This window comes from Dreissena polymorpha, chromosome 6, assembly GCF_020536995.1.
Source record: "Dreissena polymorpha isolate Duluth1 chromosome 6, UMN_Dpol_1.0, whole genome shotgun sequence".
NCBI classification, from domain to species: Eukaryota; Metazoa; Mollusca; class Bivalvia; order Myida; family Dreissenidae; genus Dreissena; species Dreissena polymorpha.
The window spans coordinates 77,835,221-77,859,295 of NC_068360.1; the positions used below are offsets into that span (position 1 = coordinate 77,835,221).

Genomic DNA, 24,075 nt, shown 5'->3' on the forward strand with positions numbered 1-24,075 from the left:
TGCTTAAGCATAAATCTCATTTGCTACGTTGAAAGAAAAATCGGTCAGATATACGCGGCTCCTGCTTGCTAGATATTGCTTGCTACCGACACCATCGGTAGTACGTAACATAGAACCACACACACCGTTATACGAGACGCGTTCTTGGAAAACTGGTCTTATTGCACGTGCGTCCGCACAGGCTAATCCGGGACGACACTTTCCAGTTTTATGGTATTTTTGTTGTTGTTGAAAGGTAGTATCTTCTTAGCGAAAAAGCAATTAAAGCGGAAAAAGTAATCCCTGATTAGCCTGTGATGACTGCACAGGCTAATCTGGGACGACGCTTTCACTAATTTACACTCATTAAGCCCGATTTTTCCTGAACTTGGCTTATATGGACACCAAGGTAAACTAGGTTTCTCAGAGTGTGACACAAGGAGCAATAAGCCGGTCGGTCTGTTTTCTATTTAGTATAAATGCCGTAAGGCTTCAAAGGGCACATCGTTGACGGTAAACAGCTCGCTTGATTCCCGAACCAATCTTCTGTTCGGAAAACAACACTATATGAACGTTTTTCAAAATAAAATTTCTGTTTTATACATTAACTAAGGCAAATCAAATTACTAGTACTTTCTTGTAGACTTGTCATCAGTTAAGTGATAGTTGTTTAACGACGGCATTGTAACTTAATTTTTACTCCAAAAAGAGTACGGTATAACAAAGTCTAAATGATACCTACAGCATTTATAGGAACACTTTCAAGACAAAAACACACAGCCTGCCTTATCTAACTGTTTTAATCATTAATATCACATAAAATTTGACACACAAAGCATTGCTAAGCATGAATGAATGAACACAATCATATAAATAGTCTAGATGCAGAGGAAACATGACAAAAACAAGATAAATAGTCTAGATGCAGAGGAAACATGACATAAACAAAAATAAATTGGGATTTTTTTCTCTCATTGCTTCTATATTTATAGTAAAATTCTAATACGATTTTCAGATCATAAGTGAGAAATATTAACCCATTAAGTAAGTATCGAATTTTCACAATTAGCTTTTGCATAAGTAAAAAATTATGCAGATACTTTTCAAACTGTACAGCTAGTACATTAAATGTCCACCAGTTTGTGTTCTTCATCAATTCCAATAACATGTTCTTAGCTCCGACCCTTGGGCTTTCATCTGGCCAGGTTTGAATTATCGAAATACATAATATATTCCTCAATCTGGATAAAACTGAGCTTAATGCATGTGCTTAAATGTTTGTTCTAGATGAGTAAGCGCAGTCCACACAGGCATATCAGGGACAGCAATTTCTGCTTTTATTGAAGTTTACATTTTTGTAATGAAAATCCTATTAAGGCACAAAGTGTCGTCACTGATTAGCCTGTTTAAACTGCATAGGCTTATCTTAGACGAAACTTTACAGAAATGCATAAACCCTGTTTTTCAAGAGCTATGCTAGCTGCTTCATGCACTGCAGCACACTCTGTGGTGTCCTTGCAACAAATTATTAACGAAAATCTGCAAGAACTCCGCTTGCAACAGGGTCAAGCCTCTTGACTTCTTAATGAAGACTTAGTCTTATATTTAAGTCAATTTAAAACTTTTTGGACTAATTGCAAGATAGAATAATAAGCCTCCTGCTAAATAAACAGGCTTAATGCATGTAAGAGAAGCGTCGTTCTAGACTAGCCTGTGCAGTATGCACAGGGTAATCAGATACAACCCGTTCCTTCAAAACTGGATTTAGGCTAAGAAGAATCTTCCTTAACCCTTATAGCGCTGGAACCGAATTTTAAAGGCCTTTGCAAACAGTTTGGATCCAGATGAGACGCCACAAAACGTGGCGTCTCATCAGGATCCAAACTGTTTGCTATTCTGATAGTATTTTTTGAAAAAAAATCGAAGAAAATGCTAATTTTTGAAATTCAGCAGATGACATTTTTAGCAGACGACAAATTTCCCAGCATGCAAAGGGTTAAAACTTAAAGTGCAATTAAGACAATAAAAGAAAGTGTCATCCTTGATCAACCTCTGTATACCAGACAGAATAAAGTTGGACAACACTGTATGCACTTGCATTAACCTTTTTTCCCCCATAACGAAAAGTGAAAATGGCTATGTGCAAACAGCATAAAACCAGAACAGCATGCGAGTAACTCGCAGTCTGTTCAGGTTTTATGCTGTTTGCTGCTCATCAGTATCTTAGGGTTGGAAATGAAGCCTTTAAAACTTGAATTTAGTAAGAAAGGTATTTAATTAAATGTAACTCGCTAAGGGACTACAAATGCGTCAAAAAACGTATCTATGTTGAAAAGGGTTAAGCCCAGTTTTCTTACAACAAGGCTTAAAGGTTAAAAGAACAGATTTAAGCAGTTCATCTCAAGAGAATCAGAGTCTTCAGTCTTCAAAGAGTTTCTTGCCTTTAAAAGGTAGGTAATATTTACCTCAGGGGAGACAAACCATAACATGTTTATCAGCATTCTATACTTATATATGGATCAAACAAACTTTAGAACTATTTGTATAACTATTTTGGGATCGAAAGCAAGGACATCTGCTAAAAGCTAAAGGGAGGAGAAATCACACCCCAAAGGTGAGCAACAAAGACTTAAATGCTTATGCATCGCAAAGAACACTGGTCCAGTATTTTTGACCCAGCAAATATACAAATAAGAACACAATAAAACATGCTTTCTTTAAAATAAAATATCATATAGCATCTCAATAGTGCATAATGTCTGGTATGGTGTAACAGGCAATAGCCATAGCATATATAAATCATATTGGCTGTCCTCTGTGAAAAATTGTCGACCCAGAAAAGCCAGTGCAGACTGCACAGGTTCATCTGGGAAAACACTCTACCCAATTGCATCAAATCCTATTTTCACAAAGCGCAGCTCATATCTATGTGAAATATTTCTCTAGGAAAAATTTGAGCTATTTACATTTGTTATACAACTTCTATGGTAGACTTGACAAACACTGATATGAATGGTCTCATGTAATCGCTTGATAAAGATGGAACACACTTGGTTGGCTATTTAACCCATTTATGCCCTGTGGACACTCCCATCCTTCTAAATTGAATCAATTTATTTCCAAAATTAGGGATGTCTAGTATATTTATTTCTATATTTAGAATATTTGTTAAAGAAATTCCTTTAAGCAAACAGCGCAGACCCTGATGAGACGCAGCATCATGTGGTGTCTCATCTGGGTCTACGCTGTTTGCCAAGGCCTTTTTTCTAGACGCTAGGCATATATGGGTTAATCCAAATTTCCTTGTCAGCTAAAAAACAAACCAACATTATTGATATGGTATTGCACTAACTCCCATACACAAGACAGGCACTGATTGCAAATAGCTTAACACGGTTTTATACAAATTATGTTGGAAAAGTTTCTTGTTGGAATATACATTGAATAATTTTATGACTCATGCAATAAACAATATTCAATTCTCAGTATTATTACAATAATTTGAGACTTTAAAGGCAATTTAACATAGCATCAAATCCATCTAGATTTTAGTTGTTTTTTGTCTCAAAATTAAGCTTACTGGAATACTAACAACTAATGACAAATTATTCATAAAATGAAACTTTCGAAACATTGCACATGTATTTACAAACATATTTTGAAAATACTTAGTATACAGATAGTTTTTTTGAAACTAAAACAAATTAGTAAAGTAAGACACGTGCATAAACATGTATGCTACAGCTTGTTTGCGAACAAATCAATGAATTTTAAGACATTTTAAAACTGGATACAAAAGCATAAAAAGTCACTTAACGCACACAATTTGTCCTCATGCAATTATGAGTAAATTGTAAGTAAATGAAATTTAATATTTGTTCTAGTGGTTCATACATATACCAAAGGTGATAACAATCTTTAAATAAACCTTTGTATTTCATCCAAAGAAAACATTCTCTCAGACATTATTTTGGGAAATTGAGATGTTGGTAACAAATTCACAGGTCTTGTCTACCAAATCTGTTTGGATGGTTTGAACAAACAAAGACAAAATGTTTATTGTGTATTGATCCACATTATTGTGTATTGATCCACATTATTATGTATTGATCCACATTATCACAAGATATAAGCCTTTGTACTACGCCATGGGCAAGGTTGCCAAGTAACACATTTAAAGTCTCTTAATTGATCAACCTCTATATTACCCAAATGATAGAATTTGAACTTTTGAAGTATATTATTACCATGAAGTTAAAATGCACAAGACACTTCTTTAATGCCCAACGATCCCCAGTAATGTGCCCTTGAACATAGCTATTTCTATTGCAAAAACATACTATGTTCTAAAGATGAGGACCAAACTACTTAAAACTTAAATACATTTCTTAAAACTTGGAATAGAATCCTAGAGTACCACAACAATGTAAGGCATATACAGATGCATATATTGGTGAGTTACTACTGGTAATACCAACCAAACTCACTTAATGTCACAGGTCAGAACAAGGCAAGTATGATGCATGTATGAGCTATACGATCAAAGTGTACAAAATATCACATCATAAAGAATGGGTGAACGCGCTGTTCAAGCTAAAACATAGATCTACATAATATATATAAACAATCTGAGTATGGAAGATGCTGTGAAACTTATATGAGCCTCGTTATAGGAAAACAGGGCTTAATGCATGCGATGTCATCCCAAATCAGTGATGACATCGTCGGCCTTCACTGGATTTTCGTTAAGACCTTTAAACCAAAAATTCCATAAAAGTTAGAAGTGTTGTCCCAGGCTGACTTTTGCAGACTGCACAGCTAAATCTGGGACAACCTTTTATGCACAAGCATACAGCCCAGTTTTCCCTGAACCTGGCACAAATGAAACAACATTACAACACTATTATGCGAATGGAAGATGAAGAAGGAAGTCAAAGATAAATACAAAATAAAAACATAATAAATATTCATTAGTACTAGTAACATTTAACACAGATCTCTAGATTCTTCCAAAGAACCAAGCACATCTGTTTTCTGACATCCTAACTAGACTGCACTATAACTGCATCACATTGATTAATACTAGAAAATAGGGTCACATGACAGCTATTTTAATATCACATTATTATATCAAGCGCTACATAACTGGAATAAATCCTTATAAATATTCACACAAGTGAAGCTTTAAATTGCTTTGGGATTCACTGCTTCTTATTCCACAAAATACCTAATGACAATCTTGTTAAAAAATCTAATTACAAAACATCTAAGTTAACAGTAAATGTTTAGTTTGCTACAGACATTTGTGATCAATATATTCCTAAAATGTGCTTAATTTAATGGAAATACATGTGTGCTTTGATATATTGCACACATTTTAAAAATTACTGTAAGAAAACTTATATTATATTCATCAAATTATGGTCTAATGCCATTTCCATCAAGAACTGCCATGTTTTTTATTGCATATGTTTCATAAACAGTAACATAATTGTAGTATACTGTAAATTCATTATTATTCGTGGGTCATTTTGTTGATTTTGTGTGTTGACCATTCCACGAATTTAACACAAACACATCCAAAAAAGATACATGTAAAGCAAATAACCCTGAAATTTAATGCCACCCAATAAAAATGACTTAAGTATACTTAAAAGATGCCAGTTAATTATATGACTTTAATTCTGGTCAAATGCCATTTCCATCAAGTACTGCCTTGGTTTATTTGCATGCATAAGTTTCACACACAGTTAAATCAAAATATATTCCTAACATGTTGGTCTAACAACACTTCAGACCAGGGATGCCTCTGTCTGTTTGGAGTGCCTAGCAACAAGGGCTGCAACTGTGCCTGCCACACGGTGCAGTCCCTTGCCTGCAAGGATGTCTGCAGGGTCACACATCTGGTCCTGAAATGTAACGAGTCTAAGTGTAAAATGTCTTCACATGTGATGTAATGAAACCATGTGTAATGTAATGTAAAGAGTCTATGTGTAAAATGTTATGAGTGTATGTGTAAAATGTAACAAATCTAGGAGTAAAATCCTTGCTGTTGACTTAAAGGGATCTTTTCACGGTTTGGTAAATTGACAAAATTGAAAAAAGTTGTTTCAGATTCGCAAATTTTAGGTTTAGTTATGATATTTGTGAGGAAACAGTATTACTGAACATTTGACATGGTCTAATATAGCAATTGAATTCTATGCATCTTTTGACGATTTAAAAACTTAAAAATTATAAAGCGTTGCAACGCGAAACGATTGAATAATTTGGAGAGTTCTGTTGTTGTCGTTTCAATTTGTTAAACTACGAAGATTGCTTATATAACGTATAAAATACGCATCTAATACTTATGAATGCTTGGCAGGATAGCTCATTCGGCTAATGCGTTTTTACTTCATGATTCCGGGGGTCACTTATTCGAGCCCTAGAGCAAGCTTTTTTTTCCCCTTTTTTAAGTTTTATTTTTGATTTTTTACTGGAGCTTTTAAACTTTAATGTTAATATTTATCAATATAAAGCATTTAATGACAAACTTCAAAACATGCCCAAATCTGTGAAAAGGCCCCTTTAAAGGCTACACAGGAGTACAGCTCAAGTGAAACAAACATTCGCACACAAATATATAAGAATTTTTTCTTGCAAGATCACACATCCAGTAGCAATCTATTTAAACATTGAACTCATTTGGTTCTGCCACTATTATTCAACACCTAAGCCATGCTATGGGAAAATGGGGCGTAATGCATGTGCGTTGTGTCGTCCCCCCTGTGCAGTTTGCAAAGGCTTATCTTGTATCACACTACATTCTGTATATGCACATATGTTACCCCCTTTCCCCAGTGCAAAGATGGTCTGATGATTCAGATGCTGGATGAAAAATGAAACATTTTGCTTCAGGACACCTTTTTATTTCAAATGTTATTGTCTTTGAAAGTAAATGAACCAGGAAATGCTTTGTACCACTTTGACTGTACCATATGTGTATGTAAATAGGGATTTCCTTTCAATCCTGAAAAGACTATGACCTGAAATTAGCATTAAGGTATATGAAGGTCACATTGTTAATGCAGTTTTGATGATTAAATGTAAAGCAGGTTAAATTGCCATTTAAAAGCACTTTATTTTAAGATTTAATTTACCTTTATTCAGGGCTATAGATAACTTTTGGGGTATATTGGGTAATCAACCCCCTGTTTTGACAACAATAGGGTTTTTGTAAATTCAATAGAGTTTTAGTAAAAATGTTCACCCCATACTTTTGAGCTTAATTGGGTTTTTCACTCCCAGTTTTTTAACTCAATTGGGTAATTTAGGGAATGACATATATAATATATAAAAATCAAACAACTAAGGTTACTAAATTATTTATACAAATGGAATTCAAAAAGGTACCTCACTTGTAACCTGTACATAACAACAAACAATTACTGATTTTCTGATCAAAGTTAATTCATTTTTGCGTTTAATAAGACCGAGTTTGTAAAAATCGCTGCACAATTGATTAAATTATGGCTGTTCAAAGCGATGCACCCGCTTTTCGGGTCATTTTGAGTTGAAGACCTTGAAAATGAAAGAAGAAATCATACAGGTCTATGAATAATTACAATAAAACCCCAAAGATTGATAACTGCTGGAAAGACTGCCTTCTTTTCTTCCAAGGACGGCATATAAACAATCCGGTACATTTGTGTACGGAAAATAACCGGCCTAAAAAATACGTCCGGTAATAGTAAGAATTGCGTTTCATGACGCAAGTTTTTTTACGTGAATTACGTTATTTATTTGTATTTGCGTTTTTGTACGCTTTATTTTGAATTTAATTACGTTTTAGGTTATTTAAATTGTGTAATAACGCAAATACGCTTGTTATCTAAAGCCCTGCCTTTATTTATGAATTTTAATAGACATGGCAGGTTACAGTGTAGGTATCATAGAAATTAATTAATTTTTAACTATCAATTCTACAACTATTAACATTAAAAATGGACTTCTTGCTTCTGATGCCTTATAATTTTGCTTGACATTATGCATTAGTAATGTTAAACTACTTGCTTTTAAAACCTGCTGTACAGTATACATTGTATGCGACATAGGACTTTGTCTAACGTTAGACGAAATAAATAAGGAGTATAAAGGAGTATTAAGTATTGTGTTATAAATACATAATGATACATGATAATCTAACAGCTATGCAACCCATGCAAAAGACAAACAAATCTTACATGACATGAGGTTCAGTAAATTTGGAAATTTACTGGACCTCAATAGATGTTACCTGACCTCTGTCTTCTTTTAAGCTAACCAGAGAAAATACCTTATTGTTCCCTGCCAGTAAACGTCATATTAACTGATGAAAAACTGTTGTGTTTCGCTTAAATCACAAAACTTTATGCAGGTTATTACTGGTTCAGAGAATAGCATTTACGTTGCCAGCACAGCAATTTGGCTTGACAGATTGGTAATTTACTCTGCTTAAACCCATCTATTAAAGTAAAACAAGCAAATTCGTTGAATTGATATCCCCCGCCAATATGCTTCTGGACACAAAAGTGTTATATTTGACACTAAAAAAAGCATTTTTTCAAGATACAAAGGGCCATAACTCTGTAATTATCAGATGGTGTACAATGCCATTTCGCGTGCATCATCCTATTATCCATATATATACTCATACCAAGTTTCAATGAAATCCGCCAAAGCACTGCCAAGATATGGCTCCGGACGGACGGAAAGACGGACGGACGGAAGGACGGACAACCCCAAAACAATATCCCTCCGCCTATGGCGGGGGATAATAAACCTAGACCAGTCACTATTTTTAACAGATTCTACATGTAAGTTTCATTTCCATTTCCAAACAAAAGAAAGTTTTACATATTTTTATTTGTCGGACACGAGGACCGCCAGTTTGGGAAATGATACCAGACCTCTGGAAATTGTATCGTAATTGTCAGAGGTCAGACCTCTTTCGTATGGGTTGAGCTATGAGTTACACAAGCAGTTATTATATCATGCTAGATTAAAACTAGCGAGATACTATGCTATTCTTAAGCAAAAGTCTGATATGAAGTCAGCTGTTCCTTTGAGCATGATCAATTATTGTGAACGAAGAAAATTGTGCAACTGTTATATCAGCAAATCAGGTGTTAACATCCCAAATCAACAATAACTGGTAAATAACTTGTTAAACAAGAAAATGTTCACCCATGTGCAATATTACCGTCAAATGTGCCAGAAGATTCATTAGAATTTCATCTGCATTTGTTAGTTAAGGTTAAACTTATTAATTTTAGCCTGATTGCATAGAAAGCCTCAGGCTTATGCATAGAAAGCCTCATTTTATTGACACGCTCTTGAGTCCATTTCCTGGGCCTAGAACTAGTACTTGGTGTCTTTGAGGGTGATCTTAAGAACACTCCCACAGTGGGGATCGCACCCTTGACCTCACGGTCGCAAGGCAGACACCATATCCATTACACCACTGCGACCTTGATATCAAGAGCATACTGAATAAGAATCTTCATTTTGCATTTGTTAGACAAACAGATTTAAATTTAACCTACAAAAACAAACTGTTTATAATTTTACTTAAAAATTTTTTTGCCAATGTTACCAATATGCCAATGTTACCTATGTAAATAAGCCAAGCCTACTATGTATTCTAGTTTCACCAATAAATCTTCAAAAATTAACATATCAATAAACTTTTGGATCAACCCACGTACATTAGTGGTTATTACCATCACAACGAGCCATGCCAATACAGAAACAAGCAAGTAGCAACAAGCGCAGCCAGACAGAAATGGGAGACGTAGACGTCAATTAATGTGGGGTGGGAGGTTAGAGCCATCACCAGGAGGAGTACTCTAGCTGGCTGACACCCGCTAACTACACACTCGGTATCGCACATGCACTCCTGAAATGAGAGTGGGCAAGGCGTTAGGGGTGTGTGTGGGGGGACTAGGGTGTGTCTGACGGGACTGGGAAGTGTGTGAGGGAACTGGGGGCAGATGAGACCGGGCAAGGCGTTAGGGGTGTATGTGTGGGGATTGGATGGTTGACAGGACTGGGGTGTGTGTGAGGGGATTGAGGGGGCAGATGAGTCCAGGCAAAGCGTTAGGGGTGTGTGTGTGGGGACTGAGGGCAGTTAGAAGTTGGTATAACAATAAGGGGTTAAAATTTGCGTCGGTCATTTCTCCATGTGTTTGAGTTAAACTTTTGGAAATGTCAACACACACAATCAAATAATTATTGTCCCAAGAATACTCATGATTTAACAATGGCTTAAACTGGTAAAGACTCTTATGAAAGTAAATTTGTTTATACTTTAGAAAATGATTTGTTGTTTATTTATTCTAAGCATCGTATAGTTTAAATGTTAAAAAGTGCTTGGTACTAATGGAATATACACATGGTGACTCTCCTGGTGCCTTACCTAGGTGGCCTCACCTAAACACCCTGTTGTTTTACAATAAGGGGAAGAGTAGACCCTTGTTTCATGTGGGGAGGAATTTTTAAGTATTGGATAAGTAATTGTTTATCTAGAGCACAGGGAAGTGAAAGGCAAGGCAAACTCAAGGATTGAGCTCCAAACAGTTGTATCTTCTTACATTATTTGAGCTGTGCTCTATGAAAAGGGCATTAAATGCAGTGCGTAAAGTGTTGTCCCTGATCAGCCTGTGCGGCACTTTTATGATTTTTCTGTTTACAGAAAGTCTCTTAGTAGCGAAATCCAGTTTAACGGAAAGTTTCATCCCTGATTAGTCTGTACTGAGCGCGGCTCATATGTATTAGATACAGCAGTTTCATGCTCATCCTTAAAAAAGCTGAGGAGCTATAAAGCTGTGACAGATGATGACATGGGACATGCTGATTATATTTTGCCAGAAGTTATTTGAGCACATGTCTAAGCCTTCAACAACATATGAGGGAAACAAGGCTTCGCAGACTGATCACGGACAAAACTTTTCAGCTTTTAAGGAATTTTTTGTTTAAAGGAAATCATTTCAAAACAAACAAGATGCGTTTGTGAAACACAATGTCTCCCTATATGACGTTTGACCTTGTAATATAACCTTGACCTTGACCCTTCACCACTCAAAATGTGCAGCTCCATGAGATACACATGCATTGCAAATATAAAATTGCTAGCTTCAATATTGCAGAAGTGACATTAGATGAGCAATTTTGACCCATATATTTGACCTTGAAGGATGACCTTGACCTTTCCCCACTCAAAATGTGCAGCTCCATGAGATACACATGCATGCCAAATATCAAGTTGCTATCTTCAATATTACAAAAGTATTCATAAAATAAGCGATTTGGGCCACATATATTTGACCTCTGACCTTGAAGAATGACCTTGACCTTTCACCACTCAAAATGTGCAGCTCCATGAGATACACATGCATGCCAAATATCAAGTTGCTATCTTCAATATTGAAATACTGCAAAAGTGTACATTAAATTAGCGATTTTGACCCATATATTTTACCTGTGACCTTGAAGGATGACCTTGACCTTGAGCTTTCACCACTCAAAATGTGCAGCTCCATGAGATACATATGCATGCCAAATATCAAGTTGCTATCTTCAATATTGCAAAAGTTATTGCAAATGTTAAAGTTGGCGCAAACAGACAGACAGACAGACCAACAGACAGGGCAAAAACAATATGTCCACCACAACTATAGTGGGGGACATAAAAATTCATTCTACTGTTGTCACTGATAGCCTGTAAAGACATTATGCACTGCATTAAGTATTAACCTTGAGGGTGGCTTATATTAATTCTAAATCTCAGACTAAGTAGCATCATGAAATATTGACAATGGAAAACTACATGTATAATTTGAGCTTTGATTTTTATTTCTTTAAATATTTCAGATTAAAAATGTTGAAGTTCAATACTGTTTGTAGTTCTTGTATTAGCCCTTGTAGGTTGGTTGCATAATCATTTTTAAATTGAAATACTTAAATAGACCAAACTAAATAGCAACACAAACATTTAAAGAATAAAACCAGCAATGGATGTGTATTAATTTCAATATAGACATGTATAAACTGCAAAAAGAATCTTTATAAATTGCAAAATGGACAAGCATTATATGCAAAATGGACATGTTTATTGCAATGTACCTGCATAAATTGAAAATTTTACCAGTATTTATATCAAAATGGACCTGTATAAATTGCCAAATGGACCTGTATTCATTTCAAACATCCTTTTAATTGCTAAAAAAACGGACTTAAAGAAATTGTCAAATGTCCATAAATCAATTTCAAAACAGACCTGATTTAATCGCAAATCACATAAATATGTGAATACTGCAATACTGGCAACAATACATGTATATCTAACCATTGACGATCTATTTCAATGTTCAACCTTTGTCATAGCATGGCCATTTTGGAAAAAAATGCAATTGTGGGATTGGGAATTTTCTTGCGCAATAAGTCCACTGATTTGCGAAAAACTAATTCAATATAACTGCTATAAATAACTATTATCATTATAGGAATAAAATTATGTAAATTATAGTTATATGCTTTGTTAGATGTAATTTAAATAACAAGAGCACCGCATAGCTGGTGTCAACGCTCAGCTGTGGGTGCAGTTTTAATTTTAGAGCCTATGTTAAAGTATTACATTAAAGGTCACAGTGACTTTGACCTTTAACCTAGTGACCCAAAAATGGGTGTGGCATGTAGAACTCATCAAGATGCAGCTACATATGAAGTTTCAAAGTTGTAGGTTGAAGCACTTTGATTTTAGAGCCAATGTAAAGGTTTTAGCATGACATGAACGGCGGATGGCAGAGGCCGGACGGCGAACTGGCTATGACAATACCTCGGAAAACAGCTGAGCAAAAAATGAGACATAATAATCATAAGACACTTCTTTTTTTCAATTTTTTTTTTATAGGAAAAGGCCTGGACATAGAGCACTAAAGCTTGTTACAGTAGTCACAAATACCCCCTATGGCCAACGCTACTTTAAAAATCCATTTCTTGTAATTCTGAGTTAAACATGGGCAGAACATAAGCAGCTTTAATGTAGGACTACAAGTTACACATGCACATCTACGTACTCTAAGAATCAATGCATGCATTTGAGCCTCGCTCCATAAAAAGGGGTTTAATGCATGTGCGTAGTGTCGTCCCTGATTAGCCTGTGCAGTCCACACAGGCTAATCAGGGACGGCACTTTCTGCTTTTATTGCATTCTTTGTTTCAATGAAGACTCTTCCAAATTCCAGATAAGATGGAAAGCGTTGTCCCTGATTAGCCTGTGCAGACTGCACAGGCTAATCTGGGAATACACTTTACGCACATGCATTGAACCCCCTGTCCACAGAGCACTTTCATTTTTTCTAAAGCATAAGACTTAGTTGTACAATAATTCCATCATAAAACCCCCTTCTTCCCCTTTGTACTTGACACTTCTCATTGTGGGATGGAGTGGGGATTAGGAAAGGCAATGGTTATAGTTAATTTTGGTATTGACAAAAGGGCAAATGCTGTTAGAAATACATGGGAATTCAGTATATAAGTGCAGCATGCTATTCAAATATACTATGTGGTGTATAATACTATAACACTATAGACTATACGAGCATATAGTGATAATCCAAATGCAACAATTTTATTAAAATATAGTTGGTTGATCTAGTTTATTTTTTACAGCTAAAGAACTAAGAATTTGGTAGATGGTCATCTATGAAACGTTTCAGTACAATTATTTAGTTAAAAAATGTGATCATCTGGTCCTGGTTACTGAAGTCTGTTTCAACATAATAAATTTTCTGTAAATTTCATTAGACTGAACACATTTTTTGTGTTAAAATATTTCAAGCTCTAAATGGCAATGATGCCAATCGTATGTTAACAAAACCCACTGTGTTTGACAACATTATCCACTTTAAACTTGTAAAACAACTGAATAAAATATGAAACATCAGTGTTTTTTTCTTAAAACTGACATAAGAATTTTCAAGAAAAGGGAGCCTGTTTTCAAGATAATTTTTTAAATTTGGTAGAGGAACAACACAAGAATATTCCTTCCAAATTTGTTAAAACAATACATCACTTGCTTCAAGAGAAGTCATTTGAGGGCCAATTGAGGCAACACAATGGACAACTGACGCAAAATGGTGACTACAGAAAAGCTAAGCAGAAAAGCTTAATAATTTCTTATACAAAGCTATCTCAATGCAAAATAATCTTCATACTTTCAGGTTTCCTTCTCAAATTTCAAACACAGCACAACATTGATAAAGAGCATTAGTTGCAAGTTGTTGCCCTTGAAGTAAACCAACCTTTGGTATTCCTAATAAAAGTAAATCAATCTATGGTATTCTAATTAAAAGTAAACCAATCTTTGTTATTCCTATTTAAATTAAATCAACCTTTGGTATTCCTATCTTTCTTTAAGTACACCAACATTTGGTATTCCTATTTAAAGTGAACCAACATTTGGTATTCCTATTAAAAACTCGCCAACCTTTGGTATTCCCATTTTTCTAACAGTACACCAACCTTTGGTATTCCAATTTTTCTACAAGCTTCCAAGAAGTTCTCCACATTTTTGCGGCATTTTGGAAGCGTCAGTTTGGGCTGAAAAAGGTAAAAATACTATTAAGCAACAATACTTTTGGAATACTGAAAAACTACTTTTATGTTGACCAAACAGTCATTTTGGGTAATCCAAGAATTTTAACAATCTGTAGTAAAAACAAGAGCTGTCTCCATAGGATGACATATGCCCCCAATAAACGCTTTGATAGAAGTTATGAGCATTTTTCTAAACCTAAACGCATTTTTCGAAACCTAAGCGCAGACCCTCAGTTCAAGGTCAATGTCAAAGGGGTCTAAATTTGTGTGCCTATGGAAAGGCCTTGTCCATTTACACATGCATACCAAAGATGAATGCTACATCTGAAGCGACATGGAAGTTATGAGCATTTTTTGAAATTTTAACGCAAAGTGTGATAGACAGACGGGTGGACGGACAGTGCGATCACTATATGCCCTCCTTCGGGGTAATACAAATAGGTCAAAATGAGCTCAAGTGATGCATGTGTGTTAATGGTGTTTATAGATCATCCATTCAGGTTTTTAAAGCTCAGCAGCTTTGCAGTTTTGAAATTAAATGAAACACTACATTTTTTGGCAAACCAGGAATTTTGACCTTCTAAAGTCCAAAAGTAGGTCAACATGTGGTCAGGTGATGTGGGAATGTTGATGGTGTTCAAAGACATAAGCCATGCAAATATCAAAGCTTTGAAGGAAGCATGATTTATGTTAGACAATCCCCATCATTACAGATTAACCAAGAATTTAGAACTATTGAACTAGTCCAAAAGTATGTTTAGTGAAGGTCAAGCTCAGGTCAGGTAAATATCTCAAAGCAATTCAGATATTCCAATATTTATTTTTAAGTGACAGTGACCTTGGCCTTTTAACTAGTGACCACAATTTCAATATAGGGGTCATCTACTGTCCAAGGCCAATTCACACGTGAAGTATCAAGCCAATTGGTCAATTTGTTGACGAGTAATTGATGGGAAACAATTTTATACTTATTGCGTGTGACCTTTAACCTAGTGACCCTAATTTCCATAGGGGTCATCATGACCTTTGACCTAGTGACCCCAATTTCCAAAAGGTTCATCTACTGTCCATGGCCAATGTACATGTGACATATCAAGCCAATTGGTCAATTCGTCAGAATGAGGCTTAAATAAATACAAAATAAACCGTTGTTGTAACCTACCACTGCAGGTGAAGGCACATGGACGCTGGCCACAGACCTCGGTCGTATCTGATTGGCTAGATGACACAGCAACACCCCGTCACTCAACGCTTCCAACAGGTTGTCAGGCAAGGTACGTTTTAACCTTGTGGATATTGTCTGGAAAACAGGTTACACATCAGTAATTTTAATTTACATGCATACATAAACACCGCAAGGTTGTACCAGATATGTAAACTGCCTGAAACACAACATGTTCTTAACGAGTGATGCAACTTTAGTAGTATTGAAATTGATACACAAAACTAAAATATACATGATCACAGTATCTCTATTGGTTATTTTATTTATAAAATATGATGATTTTTTACCTCAAATGTGACTTCCCTTGAAATTAACATATAACAAGAGATGTGTTTGACAGAAACACAATGACTGCCCCGCTTTGAAGCCATATATTTGACCTTTGACCTTGAAGGATGACCTTGACCTTTTACCACTCAAAATGTGCAACTCCATGCGGTACACATGCATGCCAAATATCAAGTTGCTATCTTCAATATTGCAAAAGTTATGGGCAATGTTAATGTTTTCGGACTGATGGACGGACACACTGACGGACAGTTCAACTGCTTTGTGCCACCCTACCAGGGGCATACAAACTACAATGAGAACTCTGAAGTGTTTATTAAATTATTTTTCTTTAACTAGATGAAATGTAGTTAAATGTAGAACTATCACTTTAAGGTATGCCTCTACATCCATCCATGAAATTGAAACCTATTAACTCCAAGCAATATATACCTTTCTATTATTTATTTGAAATGTCAATCTTTCATATCTTGCCTGAACAGTTATGCGCCATGCTCTGGTTAAACTGTACTAAATGGGTACACACAAGGTATCATCACCGATTAGCCTGTGCACTGTGTGCAGTCTTCACTTTCTAATCAGGGACGGCACTTTCTGCCTACACTAGATTTTTGTTTAGAAGATGCATCATTTCAACAAAAATATCCATTAAAGCGAAAAGTGTCATCTCTGATAAGCCAGTGCAGACTGCACAGGCTAAACTGGAACAACACTTTATGCACATGCATTAGGCAAGGTTTTCCCTGAGTGCTGCTCATTCATATTATTTTAATTTTTATGTTTTTTGCGCTATACAAGTGTAAAAACCATGAAATTTCATGCCAACAAATAAACAAGATTTTCATGTATATGATTATCTGTACCTTCCTTAGCTGCTTTATTGTTTTCCCAGAGCAAGCATGTATTCATTTATACATTGTATTAGTGCTGCAACAATTCCCAAAAAAACCGTATTGCAATATATTGTCAGTTCAAAAACCCGTATTGCAATATATTGTTAACTTGTACCAGAATTATAACTCGCCAGCTAATCACCAAAACAAACTTAATTACATGAACATAACCTTTGTATTGTATGTTTAGGTTCTAGTTATATCCTATTGGCAATTCTAGCCTTTTTTTCAAATTGCTGAATAAACACAATTAACTCTTTTTTTTGGCTTTACAAAGCATTTTGTTATGAAAGATTAGTATTGTCATTTTGTCAATTGTCAAACTCATCGTCGTTTGGTCTGCCTATTTGAGAACTATTATAAAAGCCGACAAGAAGAATAAAAATCCGAAAGCGAATTGTGGATGTTTAAAAGCCGGTCGTGTAACTTATCAGAATGCTGTTAGGTAAAAAAAAATTTGTTCATTATTATTTCTGTTTATAATAACATCAATTTACATTGTTATTATGTAATAAATTGTTTTTTTTTCGTATTTCCATAAGCTTCATCTTAAATTTAACAGTATGACATGCAAAAGCAGATTTTGCGGACTCCCATGTAACAACCTACTCCGTAAAATAGACTTTTTAGAATGCTATTTTTAAGTAACAAATTATTTTTACTTATTTTTACTTAACACCGATTTGCTTTGTTCACCTTGATATCATTATTTCAGAAGGCTTTTCTGGACGAAATGCGGATTAATTTTTGTAGAATTTTCGTACCGGTATGATGAAAATCGTATCGCAATACAATATGCTGATTGCGTATTGCGATACATACCGATATACCGGTATATTGTTGCAGCACTATATTGTATAGTATGGATTATATTCAGTACCTTTCTCAGCTGCTCTATCTGTTCAGAGAAGTCTGTGTGCTGCTGGTCCCCGTGTTGTTTGTGCAGGGCCTCCTTGCTGTAGTCATCTAACATCTTCACATGGGCGCTGGTCAACACTGCAACAGTCAGTGGAACCAGTCTATCATTAAGACAGAAATGGGGGCACCAGTCTATCATCAAGACAGAAATGGGGGAACCAGTCTATCATCAAGGCAGAACAGGATGGACTGGCATAGAGGGTGGCCAGTCTAATATCCTATTTTTATTATATGTGTAGAACTAGGCCTTTATTCAAAAACAGATTCTTAGACTTAAGAATAAAAATAAAGAATATTTTTAAACTGTTATTAAATAAAAAAATCAAAATAATGGAAAGACAAGTGTAACACAGCAGTTAACAACTTATATTGTACAATTCTTTGTAAAGAATAATATGTTATGACCATTTTTAGCCTGTATATATTCACAATATAAGGTATTTTTATAGAGTCTAAGACGATATTTTATTTTAAATTCTAAGACTCTTCTAAGACTGATTTGGTAAATAAGAGCCAGGACGGACTGGCCTGAAGGTTGACCAGTCTTATATTTGTATTAAGGTAGAAAAGATAGTCTGTTATTAGGATCTGTTTTTTTTTAAAAGTTTTTAATCAAATTCTCCCTTGGAATAGTATGCATTAAAATAGTTTAATTTACAGAAAATTCTGAATATCAAATCACTCTTTTGCACTGCTATACTACTCGATGTTTATCAATTCCGTATTTGTATTTTTCCAGTTATTACAAATTAATATTACTTGATGCTATACATCAGTTGTCAAAATATACAAGTTATTTGAAATATACGAGTTTCGTTTGTCTCCACAGATTAAAATGTACACAGATAAATGTAAAACAAATACCTGTTGACCCACTAGAGAGAACTAAGTATAATATTTTAAGACTTATTTGGCATTCATATTACAAACACATCGTTCAAGGAACAATTAGTATAATTGTGTAAACAAAATAGTAAGTATTTACTTGATAAATAGCATACCATGGAACATGACCATACAATTATTAACAAATTATTATTAATACTCATCTGCAGTTGAACAATTCCACAATATAGAACCATACATGAATATAGCGAACAACACCTAAAGCCCAATTTATAGCGCAGATTATACTGTGCAATGCAAACTCAAGTAGAATATCCATGTGAGAATTGTTCTGGGAAAACTGGGCTTAATGCATGTGTGTAAAGTTTCATCCTAGATTAGCCCGTGCCATCATCACTGGCTAATCAGGGACAACACTTTTCGTTTAAACTGCATTTTCATTAAGAAGTGACTTCTTGTAAACGAAACTTCAATAAGTTATTAACTGTTGAAAGGGTTGTCCCTCAAAAGCCTGTGCATACTGCACATTTTAATCTTGGACGACACTTAACGCACATGCAATAAGTCCAGATTTCTCAGAACATGGTTTATATGATCACAAATGATTTGAACAAATGCAAAATCAAATTATGCATGAAATAAAATTTATGATTTATGAAAGATTAATTGTTTTAAAGTAAAAATATTCAATGTCTTGTGTTTATATTCCATTTTATATTTGCTTTAAGTTACCACTTAGAGCATCATAATTTCACTGTGTACCATTGCAATGTAAAATCTCAGCCAATAAATTACATCATAAAGAGAGAAAATATAACCCAGATGTGAATCAGCAAGATACCAGCGACATAAAACATCAGGAAAACAAGGGGCTGGCCCCGGAAACTTCACACTAACACACGGGGCCGACAAAGGGGATCGCTCACGTACACCTCGCAGCAAACGGCACCAACCACTACTTAGCAAAAAACAGAACACATGAAATGCAACCAAATATGCGGATGTTAAAAACTCTCAATCTTTACGAAATGCAATCAAACTTTCCAGATACCAAACAACTTCCACAACAATCCATCAAAACCCACTGACTGGTACACTATGTGTACAGCAAATTTGCATTCAAGTAATTAGAACTTTACACCTGCTAGAACTTTTTCCTGGGGAATCAGAAACAATACAAAAACAAATGTACCAGCATTTGAATTCTATTTTGCATAATCAAAACTCATCCATGCAATACTAATTCTAGTTATTTAGGAAATGTGGAGTTCACTGTTTAAACAGATTACTCATTCACTACATCATGCTGATGCAGTGAGTATACATCACTATCTCACTAAGAACAATTGTGTTTGTAAGGGCAATCACTTATTGTTTTGAAAGCTATCATTACATAACTCAAGGGAACTATTATATGATGTATCTGGCAATCTGGCGTTCTGGCATTAAAGTGGCAATTGTGAATGCCCAGACCAGAATACAGATAAAACAAGAAGGGACTGAGATAAAAAACACCAAAGTAACCCTCATATATTTTTTGTAAATAACCTATGATTCCATGATAATGAAATTGTCATTTCCCATACAAATTCCAGATAGGTTCATGGAGGAAACTAAATGTTCTTTGATGACGAGGAGTTTGCTCAGTTAAATTAATTGTATAACCATTAATACCATGATTAATACATCTGAAACAAAACTTTGATTGCATCTATGCCATTGAGAAATAACTGACATAAACTATGTTACATTACATGTATTATATATACTGAACAAATTTCAAATATGGTTAAAAAATAAACATCAATAACTAAGTGACGAAGATTTAACACAAAGTGTGAATATTAGAAAAATATAGGCAGTTACATTTGTTTAGTAATGGACTAGACTAAGAAAGAAAAGATTTTATAAATTAAAAAAAATCTGAGTTCATATTATGGTTTGCATGCATAAATATGATAAGAATCATCACCCTGATGCATGCTTTTGAATTATTCAGGCCAAATAAAACATGTATATGAGAAATAAACCTGATGAGATTTTTATGGTCTGGAATACAAAGATCTGACCTACTAAAGGTCAACCGATTGCCAAGACCTGTCTCCCATGCAAAGATCAGGACTTAAAATGCACAGGTTACTAACTAGCACGTAAGAGGTTAGCTCAAATCCTTTTCTTTGTTAAATAATCATGCAAAAAATGTCTTTTTAAAAAATCTCACTTAACACCACAGAATAGTAATTTCCGAAGCCAATGGATTTCAAAGAAAACTGTCAGAACAAGATTATTTTGCTATACATTTTTCAGTACCATTGACGATTTGAACAATTCATAAGAAATTAGCTGGCCACTAGCAAAATGATTGCAAAGCAAATACACAATTAAGAATTCATCTTTACAAAACCATTTTTGCAAATCAGCACATGTTTATAACAACAATCTAAAGTTGTCAGTATTCCACAATTTCCTCACAATGTAACCTAAAACCGCCACAGAAAAAAATTAAATCAAAACCCATTTTGCCCAAACTTAATTACCCCTTTCTTGAAGTTTGGTATTAGTGTCAGAGAAAAAGTATGCAAGAAAAGGCTTATTTTTTTATAACTTATTTATTATTTTTGCTTTGAAAAATGTGCTTGGTTTTCACCAATTATATGCGCACATTTGGCCTTCCCGAAAAATGTTTACATTTTCACAAGAAATTTTTGTTTTCCCATTACATTTTTTCGCTTTTCCCCATGTTTTTTTTCCACGTTCTGCATGGGAAAAAATCCCTTTAGGATACTTTTTAAATAATAGGCTTGTTTATGCTTAGTTCCATTTTAAACGTAAAAAAATATTTGTGCTGATTTTCTGCATAAAACAATTATCTAGTCCTTAAATGACACTTAAAAACACAATTTAAAAACTCCGAAACTCAATGGGAATTCTTTCCCATCAAGAAAAAAATGAGGAAAATATCCCATTGGAAAAGGCTATTTTGAACAAAAAACAAAAGCATTTTATTGAAAAAAAAATTAACAAGTGCTTTTTGTAAAACATGCATGCCCCCCATTTGGGCTGTCAGTTGTAGTGACAGCCATTGTGTGAAAACATTTTTTGTTACTGTGACCTTGACCTTTGACCTAGTGACTTGAAAATCAATAGGGGTCATCTGCCAGTCATGATCAATGTACCTATGAAGTTTCATGATCCTAGGCATAAACGTTCTTGAGTTATCATCCGGAAACGATTTTACTGTGTCGAGTCACCGTGACCTTGACCTTTGACCTAGTGACCTGAAAATCAATAGGAGTCATCTGCGAGTCATGATCAATGTACCTATGAAGTTTCATGATCCTAGGCCTAATTATTCTTGAGTTATCATCAGGAAACCATTTTACTGTTTTGAGTCACTGTGACCTTGACCTTTGACCAAGTGGCCTGAAAATTAATAGGGGTCATGATCAATGTACCTATGAAGTTTGATGATCCTAGGCGTAAGCTTTCAAGAGTTATTATCCGGAAACCATTTTACTGTGTCAAGTCACCGTGACCTTTGACCTAGTGACCTGAAAATCAATAGGGGTCACCTGCAAGTCATGATCAATTTACCTATGAAGTTTCATGATCCTAGGCCTAATTATTCTTGAGTTATCATCAGGAAACCATTTTACTGCTTCGAGTCACTGTGACCTTGACCTTTGACCAAGTGACCTGAAAATCAATAGGGGTCATCTGCAAGTCATGATCAATGTACCTATGAAGTTTCATGATCCTAGGGGTAAGCGTTCTTGAGCTATCATCCGGAAACCATTATACTGGTTCTAGTCACCATGACCTTTGACCTAGTGACCTGAAAATAAAAAGGGGTCATCTGCGAGTCATGATCAATGTACCTATGAAATTTCATGATCCTAGGCATAAGCCTTCTTGAGTTATCATCCGGAAACCATTTGATGGACGGACCGACGGATGGACCGACCGACAGACCGACATGTGCAAAACAATATACCCCCTCTTCTTCGAAGGGGGGCATAAATATTACACAAGAACCAATCAATAAATGATCACAAAGAAGCATTTTATGGAATACTTAATCTTTAATATTCATATCTTAAATTAAAAAGGTATTTAAATTTTCCAAAGTTTTGTTTTGCACAGCTCTTCCAGTGGCTGTTTTTAATAAAAAATTGTTAAGTGTAAAAAATCAATTGATGATGAAAGGTACGAACAACACACCCAAGTCAGATGGAACAAACAACCTTGAAGAAGAAGCCCAAAGCACCGTGCAGCAGGGGGGATGCATACTAAGCGGGTGTGGCCAGTGCCCAACAACGGCAACTGTGCACGCTTTCCTACCTGTTCCAGAGCGTTTGGTTTTATCTAAGCTAGTTTTTATCTTTGAAGCCGACTTGGTCGAAACGGTCGAAACACTGGATGAGACAGAGGTTGTCGATGACGTGGAGTCCCGACGCTGCAAACCCCTGGCGGACCCAGAGGCGTTAGGCGGCATGATGCGTGCCCCACCGGTCTGACCCCCAGACGCGGGTTTTACCCCTGGACGAGACAGGCCTCCTGGGGTCCCAGTTGTGCTGGCTTTTGGGGGAGCTACACGGGATGTGGTGCTGACTGTGGTGCGAGATGTGGCAGTCATTGCTGTACGCGGTGAGTTGGACATACCTGACCCAGAGCGCTTGGACGCAGCCGCCACTGAAGTAGCTGTAGGTAGGGACCTGGTTGGCGTGGACCGCTTCCTGTCATCCTCACTACTTGTGCTGCCGGTTGACCTCTGAAAATATGAGATCAGTTAAGAATTGTTTGTTTGAAAAACCGGGCTTAATGCTTGTGCATAAGTATCGTCAGAAAAAGGCTAATCATAGACGAAAGGAAAGCTTAATTAACCCAGGCTTTATGAAAATTATGTCATTAAATACAAAAAAGGAGCTGAATCTATAGTAACAAGGGCTGTTTGTAAAACATGCATGCCCCCCATATGGGCTCTCCGTTGTAGTGACAGCCATTGTGTGAATATGTTTTTTGTCACTGTGACCTTGAAATAAAATCCAATAAGTATCATGGAATCATTTACTTATTAATACTAAGATGACATTCTCTATACATTCTGTCTACAATTTATGACACTTATGTCAATGACCTGTGAAATGTATCCAATTAATAGTGCAAAAACCAATCAGGAGCTATACTAATCAATTATATCCATTATATGATTGAGTCTTTGATTTTTTGGATTCCTTTCACACATTTTGACTTATTTGACAATATGTGAAACATGCACACAATTTGTAATGTTTTATTTATTAATTA

General features: G+C 35.4%; 1 protein-coding gene across 1 annotated transcript in view; it reads right to left on the reverse strand.

Annotated features, from left to right (window-relative positions):
* Window positions 1-761: 761 nt before the first annotated feature.
* LOC127834119 (serine-rich adhesin for platelets-like) overlaps window positions 762-24,075 on the reverse strand; it is a 72,661-nt gene continuing 49,347 nt past the window's right edge. Inside the window, exons 16-20 of the mRNA XM_052359738.1 lie at window positions 23,110-23,539; window positions 17,885-18,000; window positions 15,761-15,898; window positions 14,524-14,601; window positions 762-5,888 (exon numbers count right to left, since the gene is read on the reverse strand). Of these exons, the coding sequence (XP_052215698.1) occupies window positions 5,772-5,888; window positions 14,524-14,601; window positions 15,761-15,898; window positions 17,885-18,000; window positions 23,110-23,539 (879 nt within the window). The 3' untranslated portion in view covers window positions 762-5,771. The remainder of the gene's footprint in view (window positions 5,889-14,523; window positions 14,602-15,760; window positions 15,899-17,884; window positions 18,001-23,109; window positions 23,540-24,075) is intronic.